The sequence below is a fragment of the Lottia gigantea genome (genome assembly GCF_000327385.1).
Source record: "Lottia gigantea unplaced genomic scaffold LOTGIsca_83, whole genome shotgun sequence".
Taxonomy (NCBI): domain Eukaryota; kingdom Metazoa; phylum Mollusca; class Gastropoda; family Lottiidae; genus Lottia; species Lottia gigantea.
In genome coordinates, this window is record NW_008710756.1 from 151,781 (window position 1) to 173,858 (window position 22,078).

Genomic DNA, 22,078 nt, shown 5'->3' on the forward strand with positions numbered 1-22,078 from the left:
TTGTATCAGTATTATCTTAAATAAAATCATCAAAACTGTATTGTGGCACTTCTAGGGACATTTTCCTCCCCAGAATTCCTTTGGGATCTAATGATGTTTATATCATTTTTTTTTTTATCTAGAGTCAAGAAAATAAAATAATGCAATTAGAAGCAGCAATAAGTGTCCATGATACACACAAAAGTCAAAAACCCTTTTTTCACCGTCATTGAAAAACATGCATACAAAAAAAAAGTTTTATTGCTTTTAGGAGATTGCATAGACATAATTTATAACATAATTCAATATATAAACAATTATACTATATATCATTCAATTACTCTAAATCAGATCTTTTATAACAACACATAAACCAATAGGAATGTATAGTTAAATAATCCTCTCTTTATAAACTTTAAAAACAAAAATCTTTCATTTTAAATAGATACTAAATTTTAAAACTATATCAGTATTTTACAGTCATGTATTTTAATATACCGAAATAGGTAATAGGCTTTAGTGCACTCTGTTTTCTAATCACCCCTTTTAAATCAAATTCAGTTTGATCAAGTAAATACATAGAAGTAAAAGATACATTCAATAAAAATTTACAATGACTTTGGTGATGAAAATTTTACATATCAAAGTTACAATCTCTAAACATTCTAATATTGACAAAATTAAAATCTCATTTTCAATAAATGCTGTTGAGTTAACACAACCAATATGTACATAAATCTACATTCTAAATAAAAAATATCAAAAAATAAAATAGAAAACGATATGAAATCAAATGATATCAACAAGTTTGATGATATATACTTTGTAAACAATTAAGACATAAGTAATTTTTCCAAACATAAAATACAAACAGTATACTGATTGACCACAGCTTAACAAAATATACATAAGCTGCTCATGCATATTCATGGTAACACATTTAAATGGGCATTTCACTTTTTTAACAATACAATATTTATACAATAATGGTCCCTTACAATATTCTTATTTGTTGACAGATCAAATTGTTTTTTTTTTTATATATCAGTTTCCAGAGCTTTTTTCTTCTGGTCTTTAAGTTGAGTCCATATCAATGTTTGTTTATAAAGTTTCTCTCTGTGTTCTATGTTAGTTACATTATCATCTAATTGTACTTCAGCTAAATCTCTGAAAAATATAACAAACACTATAATTTCGAAATTCACAATGTGATCATCAACATCATGCAATCTAGGACCTATCACCTCAATAAATGTGCTTTACTTCAGTTATATTTTTTTGTGGCATTTACCGACATCTAGAAATTAAGCAAACACTGAAAGTTATGAATGTTTATTTACTTTAGAACAGATGACAGCAAACTATAACTAATGACAAAGCAAAATAATTTCGATTTGGTTCAATTCTAAAGAAATCTTAATTATAGAGATCCTTAGTAAAAAAAAAATCACTTACTTGTAACATTTTCCAGTTACTTTGTCTAAATCTTGAGCAGTAGAACAATAGATAGTAGTTTGAGCTCCATCTTCAGGCAATTTCATTAAAAAATACATTGGTACAGTGAAACCAAATGATAAGAATTTATTGGATCTAAAAGGCATATAACGATGAGCATTAGAGTTAACTACTCCAGGATTTACCAAATAAACATTTACACCAAAATCTGAAATAATAATATTTGAGTTTTACATTCAACTTTCTTGCTCTCGATTGTTCTAATGAAGAGCAAGGCTTTGCATTTGGCTATGAGGGTGACTTCATTAGACATCCATGATTGGATTAGCTAATTAAAATATTAAAATATTCTAGAAAAAAAAAGATATTAACTTGTATGGTCATAATAAGTTTTAAGTTTACCAAAGAATTTCCTCAGATCATACATGTAATTATACAAAGAAAAAATGTGAAATAAAAAGTAAAGCGATCTAAATATTTAAGAAATGAATCAGGAATCTTTAACATGTACAGCCTGTAGCACATGTGTCTTTGGCTTATTGTCTCATTCAATCGATTATACACCTTTTTCATTTTGACCAGCATTAATTACAAGGGGTTAGAAAAATAATTAAGGAAGTGTCTCAACCTATGTATGGATGAACCGTAGACCCTTAGTTGAACAAACAAACTCTTACACACTGAGCCACAACAGTTCTCACTCTAAACTTTAATAAGATTAATCCTCTCACCTTTCAGTCTATCAGCTAGATGTAGAGAGTAAACAGCTAGAGCATATTTACTCTGAGCAAACCCTTTACCAGGTGAATAATCTTTAGTCAGATTAATATCATCATAGTTTATATCACCTAGATTTACAGCAGATGCTATAGTATTTATTATTCTACTTCCCTTAGTTTTCTTTAGTACATCTAATAATAGTTCAGTTAGTAGAAAGGTACCTGTAATACAACAATGATAACAAATTTCTAACAAAATGAAAAAAAGTAGTGAATAATTTCCTCAAAGATCTAAATTACATCTTTCAAACCTTCTATTTTTTAAATACTTTTCTGATTATTCTTGAAATATACAGAGATAGGAATAATAGTTTTTATCAACTTAAAAATACTCAAGTGCTTTAAGCACATATGTTCATTGGAACATCTCAATAATAATGATTTCAGTCAAATTATTCATGCAATAAGCTTCAATCTTCTGCAAATTCTGCCTCAAATATCATGAAACAGGATTCATTACGAAATCCGAAAACAATTTAGAAACTACTGTAACAGAAATTAAAAGCAACCTACCAAGATAATTTACTCCAAATTGCATTTCAAAATTTTCTTCACTTTCCATAAAAGGCATCATCATGACCCCAGCATTGTTGACTAGAATATCTAAATTGGATTCGTCTACAAAATAATAAGAGAGTAATATAGTTCGATGGATGTTGCAAATCATGATAGTATAGACTACTTATAGATTGACATTATGTTCATATCATGACTACATTGGTCATAAAATCCGGTGAATATCTGATAAATATCATCAACTTCTGATCAGAGTGTCGATAGCTGTAATTGAACTCGATCAGCAGGTGAAGCAAAATTTTCAAAATCAGCTTTGTAATAAATACAAGATTAAAGATTGCGTACAAAGAAATGTAATGCCAGGTAAAAATACAAATATATGAACCCTAACACTATCCCTGAAGTTTCCAAAATCTAACTTACTTTTCTTAAATTCCTCAACAAAATCTCTAATGGACACAAATGATGCTAAATTTAACTTCATCAATTTAACATTCTCATTCCGAGATCGTTTTTTAATGTCATCTACTGCTTCTTGGCCTGCTTCTAAATTTTTACAAGCTAGAATCACCTTTGCACCTGCAAGAAGAAAATAAAGTTAAAACTTATATTTCTATGACATGTTTGCATGCTAATATTAACAAAAATATTTTTGCACTAGAAGGTATAATTCATTTGTAGGTAGACTAGACAATTCTGTTAATCAAACTATATGTTTACAACCTAGCTGACATAGGAAATTTGTACCTTTATAAGCTAAATCAAAAGCTACATGTTGTCCAATGCCTGTATTAGCTCCAGTAACTATTGCTGTTTTACCCTTTAAATCTGCAGTTCCCATACATTTAGGACCACGTAGATATTGCCTAAAAAATAGAAACACACAGACTTTTATGAGAATCTTACCCAATGTCACTGGAATCAAAATCCATCACAAAATCGCAAGAGATGTTCATTAAGTCAATCAAGAGATTCATTACAAAAATTGAATTGTCTGAATATTGCAAGAAAGATTAGTCCACATCATCATTTTAACCCAAATACAGGCTACATTACAATTACACTACATTTATGACTAACATACATTTAGCTAAAAATGCTAATTAATGAGAATAAGAAATATAAACATAAAGCAAATACCTGATTGCATAAAGTGCACCACATACAACAGCAATTATGATTGGATACCAAGATGTAAATATTGCGTCAGGATCTGGAAATCCTTCAGGAAGAAGCTTCTGATTACCCATACTTTTAGGATTCTCGGTTAATGAAGGGAAAGATTTGACACAAATCCTTAAAACCTGTTTCTTTCGCAATACAAGGGAAATAAATATGAAAATTGAATAGCCTCGATCTTCCGGACCTATACCTTCGTTCGAACGTGCTTTAGGTATTTTAGCTTGAACCTAAAAAAAAGGCCCATCATGGGTATCGTGGCTAGCTTTCAACATGAGATTTTCTACAGTAGATTTTTTTTTTCTGTAATACTTAAGACAACCTATAATTTGCTTTCAATCTCCCATGACCACAAAATTATTTAACACTAAATTATTGGCAACTCGAACGATAGACTAAAAAAAAAAAGAGATAACTCTGCCTGCTTTAGATTGTCAAGATTAACCAGTGATGGATGAAGCGTGGACATATAAGTTGTAAAAAAGAAAACAATCTTTAACCTTCAGTTCAATTTAGCAATTAAGATGTATGAACAAAAATGAATGAAAATTAATGACAATTTGACACTAATATTAATGAATCTATCGCCAAATGTGTAATGTTATTCGAAATTATGGGCATTGTTAAATGAGGCAAATATAATTCTGTTAAAGTAATGTTAGTTGTAAATCATTTACACTTAATGGTCATCACAATAATGTGAATGTCTCCCACCTTCACACCGTAATTATGTGAAAATTAGTTGGACATTAGCATGATTTTAGTTCAAAAGGCACACACACAAACTTTATCTATTGCTCTGTGACTTAGGCCAGTGCTTTCATTGAGACTCGTCTCAATAAACCTTCACGTTTATGTGTTTATGCTACGAAATGTAGCAATAAGTGAACACAGTGTGAAATGTTGAAAGATGTAGACGTTATATTTTGAAATGTTATTACCTATATTTATGCATTTTCTAGTATTTTGATATGATTCATTTAACTTTTCTTTTTCAGTTCAGAACTTTTCAACAGTTTGGCTTGATGGTGATTTTGAGCGTGTTGATTTGAAATACATTATTGGATTTTGAGCCTTAAAAAAATGCCTCTTGGAATCCCACCTAAATATACCGTTTACGGTGTGATTGGCTTTGCTGTTTCCTTCTGCGGTGCTATAAAGTAAGTACTTCAATGAGTGTGTTGAACATGAGGGTGATTCGTATGGGTGCGTATAGTTTATTGTCTGGTATGTTGCTATTGAGGCTACACTGAGTATGTAATAACTCTTTAGTAACATACTATACCTGTATTTCCATACCAAATTTACAACATTGATCTCAATTTTAAAACTATGTAATTTTTCCACATATTTGGATTTAGTTTCTGTTAGACCCTTAGAAATGATATAACTTTTTTTATACTTAGGTATTATTCAAGAGGATCAAAATATAAGGGTAAAAAGAATTGTTTAGGTAAAACATTTATTGTCACTGGGGCTAATTCAGGTATTGGCAGAGAAACAGCCTTTAACTTTGCTAAAGAAGGTAAATACAGCAATATTTTATGACCTTAAAACACAATTTTTACTATAATATTATCATTTTGAGTTCATTTACTGACTTTATTTGAAATAATAATCTGATGAAAAGTTTGAAATTTGGACTGTTTCTGACAGAAGAATGTATGTAATGCTTATTGAACAAAAACGAGGTTTATAGAAAAACCATATAATAATTTTGTATCAACAAAAGTCTGTAGAAGTTTGGCTGTAAATCCTCTTTAATTAATATAATGGTAAATTCAGGCTTTGTTTTGTTTGCCACAAAATACCTTAATTTGACAATACAATCAAGTTGTATGTTAAATTTTCTATCAGGTTTCTGTTCTGTGTTTTAGGTGGTAGAGTTATACTGGCATGTAGAGATATGGAGAAATGTGCTGCAGCCAAGAAAGAAATAATAAATTTTACCTATAATGTACAAGTAATATGTAAAAAATTAGATTTAGCATCCATTAAATCAATTAGGCAATTTGCTGAGGAAATAAATAAAGGTATTTAAAAACTATATCACATCATTTAACAATTACTAACAGCTCTTCTTGGAATAATTCATACATAGTTTGTATAGACTGTTTAGTGCCAAAGTCAAAGACTCAGTGAGTTTGTTCACTAGAGTCATGTCCTTTGTGGAGGTATAGTTTCAACTTGTCAGTCACCGAAGTTATAGAGGATGACATCGTAAAGGACTGCTAGTTCATTTCATGGGGTGAAGAACAATAAACAACTTATGCTATCTCTAGACAGAATGAATAAAATCCTACATTTTGAGCTGTCTAAGCAAGGCATAAATTTTCATTTCATGCCGTTTTTTTTCTTAACGAACGGACTTGATTTGAATCAGTTGAAAATTGTATGATTTGGAGATTACTTACTGAGAAATATAAACTATTAATTTGCAGAAGAAACACATGTTGATGTTTTGGTGAATAATGCTGGAGTTATGAGATGTCCTGAAACTCTCACAAAAGATGGTATTGAAATGCATTTAGGGGTCAATCATTTAGGTATACATACATAGTTTCTTGCTTTTCATTGTTACTAATTTATTTTCTTACCAGATCTACATTTAAATTTTATCCATTGTTAGAAAAAATCATATATAACTTTTATGTTTACTTCTTTGTGCCATTTTTTTTTACCTGAATGGCATATTATGATTTTAGGCTTTTTTTCACTACTGCACCACAAGGATTGCTGGATAAACCTTAATTACCATAGTGAACCAACAGCATCATGATATTTTGCATCTTTCAGGTCATTTTCTTCTGACTAATTTACTAATAGAGAAATTAAAAGGGTCAGTGCCATCACGTGTTATAAATGTGACATGTTCAGCTTTTGTGAATGGAAAAATTAACTTCAAAGATTTGAATAGTGAAGACTCTTATGAAGAAGGAGTAGCTTATTCACAGAGTAAATTAGCACTTATGTTATTTACAAGAGAATTATCAAAAAAATTACAAGGTGAGAAGGCTTTACTGTTTACTTATTCCTGAGTTGGGACAACTTTTATTTTTTTTAACTTTTAACTGACAAAAGGTTTCTTGATTTTTGTTGTCCTTTGTGGTAAAAGCATGTTCATTTTAGATTTAGCTTTCAATGTAAATCAGAAATGCAATATGGAAAAAGTGTTGAGTCATTTAGTTAAAAGATCCCTCAACAGTTGAAAATCGAAAAATAGTGAGCTATTGCCGCTGTTCTGTCAAAATTTGCTCATTGCACACTGATTGAAGCTACCAAATTAGCTGTAACTTAGCTGCATTGGTTAATTTGTGGTTTGTTAGCATGATAATTATTCATACATTACAGGTACTGGTATCACGGTTAATGCTGTACATCCTGGTATGTCAAAAACTGCAATCATGAGACATACAAGATTATATAATTCAAAGATTAGTAGCTTCTTTTTCTGGCCAATTCATTTCTTTGTGTTTAAAAGTGTTGATAGAGCAGCCCAGACAGTATTGTTTGCTGCTTTAGATCCTAGTTTACAGGATGTGTCTGGTAAATATTTCAGGTAAGTTTTGACAGGACTGTTTTGTAGTGGAATTACATTATATTTACTTATCATAATAAGCATGTACAGAAAATAGCCATTACTAACAAAAGTTGATTTGAATAATGAAATAATTTTAATAGTCACATTATTTTTGACTGAAACAGCTGGAACAATATTTCGAAATATTTATTTCATCAACAGTTTACCCGCAAGTGGCACCATTATTTACATGTTATATTTTTTCTTAATGACGATCAGAAAGCAGCAGCACTGTAATTTCATGTTACTGTTTTAACAAATCATCTTTAAACTATTTTTAGTGATTGTGAAGAGAAAGAGATTTCAGAAAATGCTTTAAATGATGAAGATGCTAAAAGACTGTGGTTAACCAGTGAAAAATGGACTCGATTAACTTGATCTTCATTAATAGTAGAATAATTGAAATACTTGTGTGCTTTCTATTGGATAATAAACAATAAGGATGTGCTGTGTTACAGTTGTTTATCTGGAATTTGTGACTGATAGATTCACCAAATAGACCAAAAGGATTCTATTGAGCTTGTCATTTATAACAGCTATCTTAACCCATTTGCTAAGTGGTCAAAACGAACATTGACCTAAGTATAGTGATAAGTGGTCAAATTTAGCAATGACCAATGGAAAATTGTTAAGTGGTTAATGACCTAGGTAGAACTGTAAGTTGAAGGGTAACAAATAACGAAGTAGTCAAATTCAACAATGATCTGTGGCAGATTGCTTAGTGGTATTGGAGAGTTAATGAATGGCAGAATATTTCCCTTACGTTTGAGAGTTAAATTTTAAAACTTGCTTGGTTACTCTTGAGATGGAATTAGTGAAGCACACCAGCAGATTGCGAACAGTATTTATGTAGTCTGTGTTGTATTGTAAAATGTCAGTTAGTTTCTTTTGCCAAGGAGAAATTTCTCAAGAACAAATATAGATTATCAGCCTCCATCATCCAGTCCATCTTTTTCAATTCACAGTTTTGGCTGAAGATCTGGGCGTCAGAGACTAACAGCATCTATCAATTAATCAACCAAGATTTTGTTTGTTAAAGAGTAAAACATAAGAAAAATAAAGTTAATAACAGTTTTGTTGTTCATGTTTTTCTGTAGCAGTCAAAAGAATTTTGGGCAAGACAATGTTATTTTTTGATACCCATGAAATAGAATATCAGGTTTCTTCAGACATATGTTCTTATGAACATGATTATTGATGATTCCTGAAAAAAATCATTCCAGGCCACTAAAGGGTGTAACCGTTAACCAAAAAGAGAATTAGAATAATGTATATAACTAGACAATAGTTATATAATTTCTATTTGAAGGTAACCAAATGTAAGATCTAGGAGCAAGTATAGGGACAGACTAGCCATGCCATCTACCCCATGCCATTCAGACTGTTCAGGAAAGTACCAAAACATTTACTTTCAATTAAGATATTGAACATAGTCAACATAAAATCTTATGTTATCATCATGCTTCTGAACCAAAGTTATAGTAGATCACCACGGTGTACACTCAAAATGCGATTCAGTTCATGAGTTATTCCGCATGTTGGAAAATTTCAGAAAAAGAAGTCACTTTTTTTTTTAGTTTTTATTCACCACAAGCAACATTAAAGCAATCAGACGTGCCTATTTTACAGTTTGAGATCATGATTTGAAAATAACTTCTTGAGGAATGAAAAAAGTTTCTATCTCTATGGGCCTTATGTACAAACTACAAGGCGTATATTTAATTCACCAAATAAAATGAATCTTGTTACATATTAATTGCAATAGAACCAAAAATTATTTACCCACAGATATCTCATATATTCTGATTATTACACCCTGCAATATTTCTAAAGATGGTCATTGAAAGGTCTGTCATAAGTTTCTGTGTGTAGTATTCAGAATAACGTTCTTCTAGGTCTTGATATTAACATGCAAGCCTCTCATATCAACTATATTACAACTAAATAAGACAATTTTTTGAGTGGTTACTTCTAGAATATCTATTACTCTCAAGCCTCAATGTGGTTCTCATACCGTATTCTGGAATATAAATGTCATTATTGTATGCCTGACGATGGTGTGAGACCCACATTGAAAGGTTTATAGTAATGAATATTCTAGAAGTTGTCTATCCATAAATTTGTCTTAATTTATCTATAACTTGTGCTTCTAATATGCCATTGAAGGATTATTATTGCAACTGATGATTAAGTTCTTTAAGGAAGTAGGAGAGGATCGTCCAAGAGAAACATCATTTGGTAATGAACAAAGAAAACCTATGATCTATGATCTAACATGCATTAAGAGAAAATATAATGAACATTGACGAACGCATAATACAACATTGCATACAATTTGACAAAAAAAAAAATACAATTTTGGACAAGACTTGTTTTGTTTGAGTATTGCTTTTACCAGATAAGTAGGTCACACTTCATAAGATTATTGCCTCATTAGATCTTGCCTTTAAATGCAGATCATACCTATAAATGCAGATCATACCTATAAATGCACACCATACCTATAAATGCACATCATACCTATAAATGCAGATCATACCTATAAATGCAGATCATACCTATAAATGCAGATCATACTTATTAATGCGGATGTTTCTCCAAGTATATCTAAACTGTACAGATATTCACATATAAAGAGAATTATATAACAACACATAAAGTAAAGTCACACAGTTTATTTATCACATTGTTTGTATACTGAAGTTTGTCTTTAACAATAACAATATCGAAAATATAATAAAACTATGAACAAGTAAATTTAAGTATTTATAATTCTTTAAGTAATTTGTGCCGCAATCTTTGATATAAGTTAACTTATCACAGAGACAACGTCAATTTTGTCTATAAATAACTTTTAGAATTTGAGTTTTCCTCCTAATCCGAATTTAATATGGATTCGTTCCAGATTTCTTGGCAATATTTTTGAGTTGTTGTCCATGTAAATATGGATTTTTAACGTCTCTGAATTTCGATTCCTGAAATAGTAGAAGTGAAATTTGATAATTCTGTTAACCAATATTCTCAATCTGAGAATATCCCAGAAATGAGAAGCTCAAACAAAATGAACTGCTGTGGATTGTCCAAATTAGTATTCTTGGGTGTTCCTAACCACAGAGTCTAAGGCCTTTATTGATGACGCTGTTTTTTCTGTCTAAGTTTCTTCTCTATGTTAGAGCTATAAAATAACGTAAATAAGTAATAAGACTATACGTACTCTTTTCTTGATCATATGTGGTGACTTTTTAGCTACAACAGCTACCCTTTTACTTCCATTAGGAGCGAAGTCAGTACCCTGAAATAAGATACACATTTGTGACATTGTATAGTGATGTTTTGATTAACTATTGACCAGCAAGAACGTATAATGGCGTCTTTATTTTATGCATTAAATTTGGGTGCTTTGGCTTGTCGCCGATCTCAACTACTATCAAAGTTCCGTAACGAGCTTATCGATAAAACTTATGTACAACTACTATATCTGAGTAATTTTCACCTACCAAATCATCATCAAGTTTTTGAAGTTCATCCATAACTTTATTAATAGCTACAGCATCACCTTGAGACTTGGAGCTGACAGTGTTACCACCAGCAGGACAAGAGAACATGTGTTCTGTATCACAGGGACATTCTTGTTCATCTAATAGTTTCTTATTATTCTCCGCGGAATTGACGAAACCTTCTAGACAGTTATCTTTAGCTGAAAGTAAAAAAATGTTTCCTTCAATGAAAATGATCAAGAAGATTCTCAAAATTATCCACTTCTATTAATGTACATCCCGAATATTCTCAATATGTAACGTAAATCAAGCGAGATCATTTAATTGCGTTCTGTTGGATGTTAGAATATTATAGTTAATCAGGAGAGATCGGTTGTGACAAATAAACTCATTCTTACCTGTTTTTCCAATTGGGCAAGGGTTGGGAGGATTGCAGTAAGCAGGGAGAGATTTATCAGATTTTTGTTTTCCACCATCGTTTCCACCTAGAATAAATATAACATTAGACTTTATTTTTTGACCTTTCTAAAGGTTATTTTGGGTATATATTCTATTGGTAAAGATTTTGGATTATGAGAGCAATGCTTCTAGATCAAACCAGGTCATGATACATAGTTTTCTAATGCATAAATGGATGTAGCTCGACAAATCTTACCAGTTCCCCAGACGTGGTACATAGATCTGATTTCGTTACCGGCTTCAATGAATGACTTTAGAGAATCAGAATATCTCTGGAGACATGGTCCAGTTTTCTACCTGCCGCCAGAAAAGTCAGCAAATTCCCTACGGATGTACACAAATGATTTATTATGACCAAAAAACTTACCAGACATAGACTGATATCCATAGAGAGAACTCTGTTCAAGATGTTCCTGATCACGAAGATTGGTACCAGTGTATGGTTCTCCCTTATAGCCTTCATCATAACCATTACCTTGTAACCATTCATCATCATCTACACTTCTACTCTCTAGATCATCATTATCTCTATATGTATCATATAGATTAGCTAACTCTTTCATACGATACATCCTAGCTAAATCTAGATATGTATCATACCCTGATGGAAATGACATATCAGCTACTGCTACACCAATGGCAACACATGCCATGATAAAAATATTCATTTTGACGTCTTTTCTGAAAAAAAAAAATTAAACCGTCTTGGAAAAAAGCGCAAGACACACTTACAACTACACTCGGGTTTGATCTTCGACTTAAAGCTGAAAAAATGACTTTCTCATTGTACATCTATAACCGAGAAAAAACAATGCGCCAAACGAAAACACAAGCAAAAAGGTTGCATAAATTATCTACCATATTGTGACGAGTACAGCGTCTGGAAATAGCTTGGGAGAAAAACAAAGTATCTTTTTGACAGTATTCCACAAGGTATTCAGAAGAAAACAAATAACAAGAATGGGTGATATATACCTGATTACTTTCTGTTCAAATCTTCCTCACTGTGTCCACTTCAATCTGCCTGGATCCAAATGGCTGATGTTGACGTCAGAAATCTTGTGGAAACCCACGCCTAATCAATATTCATGATAATAAGTGTCGTGATGGTATTGAACTGGACACGAGGTGTGATCAACTCCGGTGTCTAATTAATTAACTATGTCTTAATCTTTCAATACTTTGTTAATTTGTAATAACTAATAATATCATACAAGGTTTAATGTCATTTAAAAGCAGAAATCGATGAATCAATGAAATCAAAATTTACAGAAGCAGAATCGACCGGTTCCTGATATTAGATCTTGGAGGTTGTCATAGAAACAATTTATTGATTTTTTTTATTAAGACTTGTTACTCGTGACTTGTGTTTACGTTTAAGCTCTTGACGGTGGAAACGTTCCTTCTACGTATTACAAATCTTCTGGGATGAAATTTACATAAACTTATGAATAGCCAAGGTTAACTTAGCTCGTAATCTGAAATTTAATCTAACAGTTCAGTCAGAAGTGGACTTCAGGGTATTTTTAAAGTCGCCATTTGTATGTCGTGGAATATAATCGAAAAATTAGTTTTAAATTTCCCAATTTTTCACAGTTGTTAATAGGTGCTAATAATCCTGGAAAGATCAATACCAACGCACTTTAGTTGCGAAATTCAGATTGTATAAGATGAATATACATATACAATAATAAAATATTTTCTCTGATAAAATAGTGGTCAATATATCGAATAGAGTGAAATAGAAATATTTAGATATACATATAATATAAAATGTAAGACACGTTGTTTAACATGTGCCAATAACTAGCTTAAAAGTATACTACCTCTTAGGACCAAAACACTGAAATTTTAAACTCGGCCAAAATGAGTCTTTGTTCATCTGTGAACTTCTGGTTAGGTATACAACAGAATCTCTCTATATTCCAATAAATCCTTAATACTAAGTAATAATTCATGAAGTAATTTTGAAACATGCCTAAAAACGTGTTACGATAATTATGTTTTTTAATGGAAATATTCTATTCTTTTGTCATAGCACCTGGAAATCCAACTGATGAATATGTACACTGTTTTTTTTAAATTTCATGTCCATTCGTATTCATTTAAAAAGGATCACTTCAGTCCGTAGCCAGACTTGTTCAGAGGGACAGGATATATATCCGAAGGGGCAAGTAATATATGGTGTATAGTACCATGTTGCAGTAATAGAATTGGTCGGTTTATATTCAGAGATGCAATCTATTTTATCGGAGGGACATGCCACACCCTTACCCCTGTAGCCTTACGGGCATACCACTTGATAATAAGATGCCCCAAAAGTCTTCTTCAAGCATAAATTAATCAGACAGAGAAAGAAGATACTGCGTATTATTCGTCGACCTCGTGTAAAAGAAGACTTTCATTTCATGTTAGCGTGACTATAAATAGTTATCTCATATTGAGATGTCTTTGAAAATCGGTATTGAACATGGATAAATTCGACAATATTTCATAAGAATGTGCACTTCTCTGTACTTTTTAATTCAATTACCGAGTTATGTGGATTTATCATTTAATTCATAACATACAGATACATTAGGTATTAACTTATATAAATATGACAACAATCTAGCGGTTATAATAAAATACTAGAAATGACGAGCGGATTTTATCTACCAGAAGAACAAATAAGATGTATGAAATCTGAAATGAAGAATTAAAAGAAATGTTAATATGCTTTATACAATCTACAGTAGGCCAAGTATAAGGAAAGAGACCATGGCCTTCCTCGGAGTTTATTTTCAACTTTTTCCATGTCAGCCCCCAGATAAGCAATTCTGACAAAGGGCATTCCAGGTTGAAACACTGAAGGTAGAATATGGTCCTGTACTAGTATTGAACCGACTTCTGGGAAAGCATGCGTTGAAACTTGGAAAGTATTTTACCGTCTGTTCTGATTCTACCATTTCTGTCCACATCTAGCTCTTGTAATAATACTTCAAATTCATCGTCTGTTAATTTGTCTCCAAGCCTGGTTAGCATTGTTCTTAATTCTGTCGCTACAACATAACCACTAGACTCTCTATCAATTGTAGCAAACGCTTCTTTTAATTGTCTGGCATAGTTAGCTCCCTTGAGAGAATCTACCATTTTACGATAAGTATTGAAATCAACTCCACGACCTGAAAATGGGCAGTGGGACATGTTTCATATGATATTCTTAATTATACCACTTATATAGCAATAAGGAGATTGCAGTTGAAGACGATCGAAGACGTAAGAGAGATTTCAGTAAACTAATATTTATGGGTCAGTCTATCCAGTGAGATTTCAGTAAAGCAATATTTATTGGTCAATCTATCCAGTAATATGGAATAGATTTCAGTAACTAATATATAGCCTAACTACCCAGTAGCATGGACGAGATTTCGGTAACTTATCTCGGCCAATCTATCCAGTAACATGAAAGATATCTCAGTATACTAATATTGATCAATCCATCCAATGACATTAGAGAGATCTCAGTTTTAGCAAGGGGAACCATGCTTCGCAGAGATCTATTTTCGGACCATTTGCTGTGATTGTGCTTACTCCTAATACGATTTTGGAAAACAAAAAGATATAGGGTAACACTAAGTGACAAAGATGACTTGATTTTAAGTTTATCTTAACTTTTAGTCGATAACTTCTGATTATCATTATCTTGATTCATTAATCCACTAGCTTGACTGCTAAATCAAATCACTATGACAATGACTGTCACCAAGAGTTCGACTATAGCCAGTGGCTGGGGGGAGCTGAAAATGAGACTGTAAGAACTTACCACCAACACCAAGTTTCTTCATCATGTTATATAAATCTGTATCTGTTATTATATGACCTAATGCTCTGACAGCAGTTCCTATTTCATTAGGTGGTATATACCCATCGCCATCACTATCAAACAGTTTAAATGCCTCTAGAATTACAGAAGTTGAACACTCATTCCAAACAGATCAACCCCTTTGTTGATGAGAGAAGATCATGTGGATGGGATCGTGGTGCAATTACTATCTAAATATGGATTTATAGTCCCTCATGAGATTATGATAAGTTTGCATAAAGCAATTCGAAAACATAACAATGTGCTCCGATAACTGGGACAAATCAGTGTCAGATAAGCTAAGATTTATCTTATTTCTGTTAAAGTTAAAAAAAAAACAGAACATGCTAGGACACATCATGGATCTGGCGATAAAAGATAAAATTTAGCCTAGACTCAGAAATGAAATTTGATTATTCTAACCTGTTATCTCGGCCTGACTCTGAAATGCAACAGAATATATAAATAATACGGAATATCATCATCGTTTGCAACAATTCTTAAGTGTATATATTATTATTCTGTCCATTCTGTTAATACTGCTATTATAAAACTACTTCCAACGGAAGGGAGACAATACAAAATACGATTCTAAACTTACCATTTTCAAAACAGATGGATCTAAGCAGCTTGTGGATATATTCAGTTACCTATAAAATACAGGAACGTGGAAGTTTTATTATGCAATTTTTTATGATTAACTGCATTACTTTTATGTATATTGTATCTATATCTCACGTATGTTTACTTTTTGATAAGATCTTCAATCACTTCAAATTTGAATACTAGCGGGATTATATGACACATGACATATTTTGTACGCGAGAACAATATCCACAACAAACAACCAAAGGCACAAAAATTTTAAAGGTTGCTATCCCATAGAGGATAAGCACATCCTGTATTATAGCTGTTAAGCATAATGAAATGAACATTTGAATTATTTTAAAGCCTGGTTCAGAGGGTTTATTTGTTTATTTGTTCTTTGAGAACAATTAAGGAAATACACTTTATGAATAACCGATTTGACATTAAAAGTTTCATTCCATAGAGCCAAAATAAGTAATTGTTAAGTAAAATTCAAACTTACCTTGAAGTATATGTACAAGAAATCAAATATTTGAAGATAAAATATCGTGTTTGTCACGAATGAAAGAGCATCGTATATCTACATACTTATATCAAGTTTTAAACAATCTTGTCCTACCACTTTTATTTAGGTCACTTTTCCTTGTTTAGGATGAATAAAAGGATAACAAACATCGTGACAGTTCATTGCTTGATTGCTTGCGGGAAAGGTTACTCCACCTATTTCGATTAGAAAGGTGTATTTTATTTTTGCTTTATCCTAATGTGCATCCTAAAGGTACATTTAAAGATACAGAGCACTTATTTGCTATTTCATTTCTTTGACAATTTGAATAATGTCGATGTCAGTAGGAAAATAATCCAAACTAATCTAAGAAAATATAAACCTACCTACGTGTTAACGTTTGAATCGGGCAATCAGATTTTGTGGGTTCGAATATCCCTCAAACTACAATTATAGTATATGGAAGCCGTCTGCGTTCATATTAATACGATCAACCTCCTGGAATATCTATTTATTAGTCCGTTACTCCGTACGCTAGTGTTATGATCTGAAAAATATTACTAATAAAAGTGATAATAATAATGTAGGACCTATTTATGAATAAATGATCAATCGTATTTTATCTTTTTGTTTACTACTTCATTCAAAACCGATTTATTACGCTCATAAAAAGACTAATTGATCAATGTTTAAAGAAGTTTGGTTGGTTGCAGGCCCGTGGTCAGACTTAATATATCAGGAGTGGCAATTGTGTATGGTGTTTATATAACCTACAGTTGCAGAAATGGAATTGGTCGGTTGTCAGAATTTTCAGTGGGGCAATATTTTTTCGGGAAGCATTGGAAAGGGAACGAGATAAATAAGCAAGCTGGCAGGTAAAAGACATAAAAGTGTGGACAAGAGAAGCATCTTGCCTTGCGAAAAAATAAAGCGGAAGTGGGCTACAGAGTAAACATGCAGAGAATATGTATTGTAGACGCGAGCATGATTTTACAGCCGTTACATTCAATGTGATAATTAAATATTAGTAAGATAATGTACTAAAATATCACAATAATAGAAAACCAATATGATAAGAAGTGATAAAAGTCGACCAAACCTTTCTATTATCTATGCACATGGTAAAAATCACTGAATATAAAACAATGGTATGTAGAATTTCTGTTTATTCTATTCTATTCGTCTATGTCCTGGACCAGATTTGAATGTCTCACAACTATCATTGGTCTGAATTTGAGGATGTTAAGATTATTTCGCTGTTTGGGTGTTCATTTATGAATCTTGTGAGATATATGATGTAATTTAGTATCTGTTTGCTTCAGAGTAAAGTCCAGTTCAGCGAAGACAAAATAGCAGGTAGGTTTCTAGTCGCAAACTGTGGTAATACTTACTTTCAGATTATGAGTTATCATTAAAATAGATAAATTGCTAGGTTATGGTGAAATATGTATACAATGATAACAATCAAAAAATTAAGCAGCCATTGTTACCACAACACTTAATGTGATAGTGAGCTACTTGTGAGCGACGTTCACCGAGACAGCTCAAGAAAATCTGACCACTCTCAACCAAATCAGTCATTCCAAAGCATAATCACGGAAAAGTATCGTCTGAAGAGGCCACTATGGCACAGAAGCTTCCTGAAGCAGATCAACTACAGTTGTAATCCATTACTTGATAATTTTCAAATCATTTTGCAGAATTTCAGGAAGCATTCTCTCTATTTGATAGAGATGGCGATGGAATGGTAACAACGATTGAATTGGGGACTGTTATAAGATCTCTAGGTGGGACCATCACAGATGCTGAATTAAGTCATATGGTCAAAGACGTAGAAGAAAGTAAGTTTGTTGTGCCATTCAGTGCTCTGTTGGTAGAATTTAGAAGTAAACAATACAATTTGCTCTTAAAGACTCCTCTTCTTGTGATCATTTTATCAGATTCCCTCAGTCCTACATCGTGGTGTGAACTTTCTAGCAGACCTAGGCATTATAAACGACTTCCCATGATTATGTACCAATCTGTTGTGATCGATCGTCATGTTGGCTCTCCTCATTAAGGAGGCAATATATGACTCTCCTACTCATTTACTTATGTCCGTGTTAAAACCGAATTTCCCTTTCGTTTCAATTTTCAGAAAATGGTTTAATTGACTTCCCAGAATTTCTTACCTACATGGCCAAGACTTTATCACATCAAGAATCACCTGAAACGGTTATGGAAGCCTTTGCAGTCTTTGATAAAGATGGACAGGGGTTTATTAGTGCTATGGAACTAAGACATGTGATGACACATCTTGGTGAAAGATTAACTGATGAAGAAGTTGATGAAATGATCAGAGAAGCTGATATAGATGGAGTTGGTAGAATTAATTATAGAGGTGAGTTACATCTTGGCATTCCCGGAGAGTCACATCAGAGGAATTCGGGGAACCTTATGGCTCCTATACTGTTCATGTATTTCTTGCTATGAAATGCTTCTGACAGCGTATCACGTCTGTACTTTGGACAATGATAATACATACAAAATGTGTACCTTGTTTACAATTATTACAACCTGTGTAAGTCATTCGACTTTTAATTCTCTTTCAGAGTTCATCAAAACCATGACTGAATAAATATATTTCGATTCCTGATATAGATCTAGTATGTTCATTATGGTATTGTTAAAAGTCTGTTATAATTTTCGTGAAATAAAAAATTCATCACCATTATATTATTCAAAATGGATTTTTCCATTGTGTATGCATCTGGACTTTTTTGATTTGCATAGATAATTGATATCGATACCAAAATAGCAAGACCGAAAATAAGATTACAACAATGACATTTATTTATAATACATGTATATAAAAATTATTATCCACCTAATTTCAGAAACATATAATCTTCAGATAAAATCACTTCTTATGCACCAATATTAAACCGAAATAACATACAGGTCAATACAAATTTATCACACATAATCCAAGTTTAGCACATCCACTTTATGTAAAATCCCATTGTCAAAACTCATAATGCAACAAATGAAGGGTATCACCGGATATGGATGCAAAGGAATATGATGATGACGAAGACTCTGTAGATACTGTTCTGGTAAAATCAGATGGATCTTCAGATGCTTCTTCACTGGAGGAATACGTTTCGTCTTCAAAACCAAGGGTACCAAAGTTGAGCGCTTCTCTAGGATCATAATTACAGATTGTATCCATAAGTTCACTTTCATATTCTTCTGTTCCCTGTGGTTTACTGTAGTTCACTAAAACTGGTGTCTTTGTTGGCTTAGGTGGACACTTTGGGGTAGAGGTCTGTGTTGGAGCAGTAAGGCTATATTTGGTGTACAACTTTGTTGGAACGAACCATGAACAACAGCAGCAGGAGTGGGATTCAGGAATGGTTACATAAACATCCTTAAGTTTTTCAGATTGGTGATAATCTTTAATAGCTGATTGATCTGGGCTGGCAGTACCATTGAATCGACTGGGTGTGTTCGATGCGATGAATTGGAAACATTTTTTAGCACAAATTTCATATGGTTCTAAGGATCGCATATATTCCGGTAGAAATTCCCAGGTTTTCATACACAGAGGCAGACATGATGGTGCGTAAGCTTGCATAAAACTGATGGTAGAAACAACCAAAGAAATAAGGACCAGGACGGATAAGAATGAAATGACGTAGTGTTGATCTGCAAGAGAAAGTCCATAAGTAACAGCAGGCAAACCAAAAAACACAACTGTGATGAGTCCAAAGGCAAACCAACGGTGTTTGGAAAACTTCTTGCTCAACACCTCGGCGAACAGTAAAGGTATCCTACTGCTGTATGGTATCACATAAAATAGTACGAAGCTGGAAACACTGAAGATCAAGTGACAATATATTATTTGGAAGGCAACCTGTGATGTGACAGGATCGGACATGGCGGTAAACAGTAGACTAAGAGCAGCACCAACATTTGATCCAAGTACAAATGGATAAAGATAGTCAGGGTTGATAAATCTGGAAGCAGGAAGGAGTACAATAGTGCCGGTTAACAAAACACTGTCTTGGACAACAATGGTCATCACACATCCCATGATAATGATGACGTAGCCTTTCAGATAGGAACAGTACTGTTTAGAATTGGTTTCTGGTATCAGAGTAAAACTATCAGATGACTTCTCTTCACGATTGACAAGAATGGTAATGATTATTATTGATGTGACACCAAGAATGATAGTTGTGATGAGAAGGATCCAACTCGTTCCAAAACAACTAACATCTAAACCATTAAATATACCAGAGCCTGAAACAGAGTGGATACATTGGATTACAAAACAAGAACTTTGTTTGATTCTTTGAAGGACTCCATGACTCCTCCAGAAGGATGAGCTGAGCTGATCTATGATGATCGTTTCTTAAATTGGTATAACATCTAGCTATCGATGTAGCAGCCTAAATGACGATGCTGTAATTTCACATGACAAGAGTAATACTTACATTCTATCTGGAAGTTGGTTGACTGTGTCCCATTATCTACTGTGACACTGCTATTCAGCTCAGTCTGCAAATCAGAATATTACCATAAGCGACCATGAAACTTAATATTAGCAAATTGGTTCGTACCAAGCGAAATTTGAAATATGATATAGCAAGCGATAACCGATATTTCATATACAAGAATCTTATGACAAGCTAGACAAATGATAATACTTTTTTTTATTTTTTATGAATGATAGTACAATTGTCTTTATGATGAAGTACGACAGCAGATTAATATATTTTCTTACCTTTAGGATGTAATCGGTTATTGGTTTGAGAAAACCTTGTACCAGACCATATTGTTGATATGTTTCTACTGTGACAGTCTGTATCGTTAACCATTTACTTAATTCATACATAAAACCTGAAAAACCAAACAAAGTTAACATAAAACCTAGAATCCTATAGCATTGCTGATGAAATGCCCCACTGCTTTTGAGCAAACATTGGTTGTACTATTTAGGAAGGTGGTAGGAGATCTGAACAGTCTCTGACGTGCTGCTAACAAAAAAGAAACACTTACCTGTGGCGAATTCTAGTGGTAATAGCAAGGCTGTAGTTAAACAAGATACGATAGTGACTGACAAAGCTGTAGAGATACTCTGTTTAAACCGAGATCTTTCATAAAACAATACTAGTGATACTAGTATAGGGGTAAAATAACATCCAATATTCATACCCATTAATACAGGTATAGCAACCAATGGATGGATATCTGAAACAAAGAATAATCTGGTTAATAAAACATGGAAGCTTTAATTAATGTTCTGTTAAAATTTCAAATATCACAACAACTTCGCATAGGTACGAAGTACTCAGAATGATTTCCATTACTGTTCCAGTTCATGCACAAGCGATGTGGAATTTTGTAGGGGACGGTGCAGGATTACAATAGAAAACTTACGGTTTTGGGACACAAGGGCAATTACAATCGTAAGGATGACTTTTGGCTGTTGTAGTATAGATGTACACAAAATACCAATCATCAATGCTGTAACAGGATTTCCTAATATCTCCAACATGTCTGTTAGTATGAAATCTGAAAAACAAAGGAAACAAATTAAATAAAGATCATATGTTTTCCAAAATTCCGAACTCAGAAACTGATCTCAAATTTCAATCTTCGATTAATACTTTATGGATGCCTTTGATATCTATGGACATTTGCCCTTTCATG

General features: G+C 32.6%; 6 protein-coding genes across 6 annotated transcripts; 2 read left to right on the forward strand and 4 right to left on the reverse strand.

Annotated features, from left to right (window-relative positions):
• Nucleotides 1–223: 223 nt before the first annotated feature.
• Nucleotides 224–4,108, reverse strand: LOTGIDRAFT_197173 (hypothetical protein). Its single transcript, XM_009067508.1, has 7 exons — nt 3,870–4,108; nt 3,477–3,595; nt 3,153–3,308; nt 2,727–2,831; nt 2,166–2,375; nt 1,435–1,642; nt 224–1,146 (listed from the first exon to the last, which is right to left on the reverse strand). The coding sequence occupies exons 1-7, from the start codon at nt 3,977–3,979 to the stop codon at nt 1,017–1,019; spliced, it is 1,038 nt and encodes a 345-aa protein (XP_009065756.1). The 5' UTR covers nt 3,980–4,108; the 3' UTR covers nt 224–1,016.
• Nucleotides 4,109–4,354: 246 nt separating this feature from the next.
• On the forward strand, nt 4,355–8,565 carry LOTGIDRAFT_197176 (hypothetical protein). The gene is made up of 8 exons (XM_009067509.1): nt 4,355–4,540; nt 4,907–5,068; nt 5,315–5,433; nt 5,786–5,941; nt 6,350–6,454; nt 6,705–6,914; nt 7,260–7,467; nt 7,770–8,565. The coding sequence occupies exons 2-8, from the start codon at nt 4,992–4,994 to the stop codon at nt 7,864–7,866; spliced, it is 972 nt and encodes a 323-aa protein (XP_009065757.1). The 5' UTR covers nt 4,355–4,540; nt 4,907–4,991; the 3' UTR covers nt 7,867–8,565.
• A 1,808-nt stretch (nt 8,566–10,373) lies between these two features.
• Nucleotides 10,374–12,112, reverse strand: LOTGIDRAFT_133209 (hypothetical protein; the record flags this gene model as incomplete). Its single annotated transcript, XM_009067510.1, has 5 exons — nt 10,374–10,463; nt 10,703–10,754; nt 10,948–11,185; nt 11,384–11,470; nt 11,800–12,112. The coding sequence occupies 5 exons, from the start codon at nt 12,110–12,112 to the stop codon at nt 10,374–10,376; spliced, it is 780 nt and encodes a 259-aa protein (XP_009065758.1).
• A 1,836-nt stretch (nt 12,113–13,948) lies between these two features.
• Nucleotides 13,949–16,446, reverse strand: LOTGIDRAFT_197181 (hypothetical protein). Its single transcript, XM_009067511.1, has 6 exons — nt 16,379–16,446; nt 15,890–15,938; nt 15,712–15,730; nt 15,250–15,384; nt 14,372–14,608; nt 13,949–14,129 (listed from the first exon to the last, which is right to left on the reverse strand). The coding sequence occupies exons 2-6, from the start codon at nt 15,890–15,892 to the stop codon at nt 14,095–14,097; spliced, it is 429 nt and encodes a 142-aa protein (XP_009065759.1). The 5' UTR covers nt 15,893–15,938; nt 16,379–16,446; the 3' UTR covers nt 13,949–14,094.
• Nucleotides 16,447–18,074: 1,628 nt separating this feature from the next.
• On the forward strand, nt 18,075–18,853 carry LOTGIDRAFT_133270 (hypothetical protein; the record flags this gene model as incomplete). Its single annotated transcript, XM_009067512.1, has 2 exons — nt 18,075–18,222; nt 18,519–18,853. Coding segments are annotated over 2 exons (483 nt in total), but the record flags the coding sequence as incomplete, so codon positions are not given.
• Nucleotides 18,854–19,907: 1,054 nt separating this feature from the next.
• LOTGIDRAFT_56585 (hypothetical protein) lies at nt 19,908–20,486 on the reverse strand (the record flags this gene model as incomplete). Its single annotated transcript, XM_009067493.1, has 1 exon — nt 19,908–20,486. A coding segment is annotated over one exon (579 nt), but the record flags the coding sequence as incomplete, so codon positions are not given.
• Nucleotides 20,487–22,078: the final 1,592 nt, after the last annotated feature.

Excerpts from the sequence above, each read along its gene's own strand:
- LOTGIDRAFT_197173 (XM_009067508.1), bottom strand. The coding sequence starts at position 3,979 with ATGGGTAATCAGAAGCTTCTTCCTGAAGGATTTCCAGATCCTGACGCA. Across the intron at positions 3,596-3,869 it reads GGTGCACTTTATGCAATCAG|GCAATATCTACGTGGTCCTA; the intron begins GTATTTGCTTTA and ends TCTATTTTTTAG. Across the intron at positions 2,376-2,726 it reads ATTTGGAGTAAATTATCTTG|GTACCTTTCTACTAACTGAA; the intron begins GTAGGTTGCTTT and ends GTTGTATTACAG.
- LOTGIDRAFT_197176 (XM_009067509.1), top strand. The coding sequence starts at position 4,992 with ATGCCTCTTGGAATCCCACCTAAATATACCGTTTACGGTGTGATTGGC. Across the intron at positions 5,069-5,314 it reads TCCTTCTGCGGTGCTATAAA|GTATTATTCAAGAGGATCAA; the intron begins GTAAGTACTTCA and ends TTTTATACTTAG. Across the intron at positions 6,915-7,259 it reads ATTATCAAAAAAATTACAAG|GTACTGGTATCACGGTTAAT; the intron begins GTGAGAAGGCTT and ends CATACATTACAG.
- LOTGIDRAFT_197181 (XM_009067511.1), bottom strand. Across the intron at positions 14,609-15,249 it reads GAAGAAACTTGGTGTTGGTG|GTCGTGGAGTTGATTTCAAT; the intron begins GTAAGTTCTTAC and ends GCCCATTTTCAG. Across the intron at positions 14,130-14,371 it reads TGGTAGAATCAGAACAGACG|ATTTCATACATCTTATTTGT; the intron begins GTAAAATACTTT and ends TCTTCATTTCAG.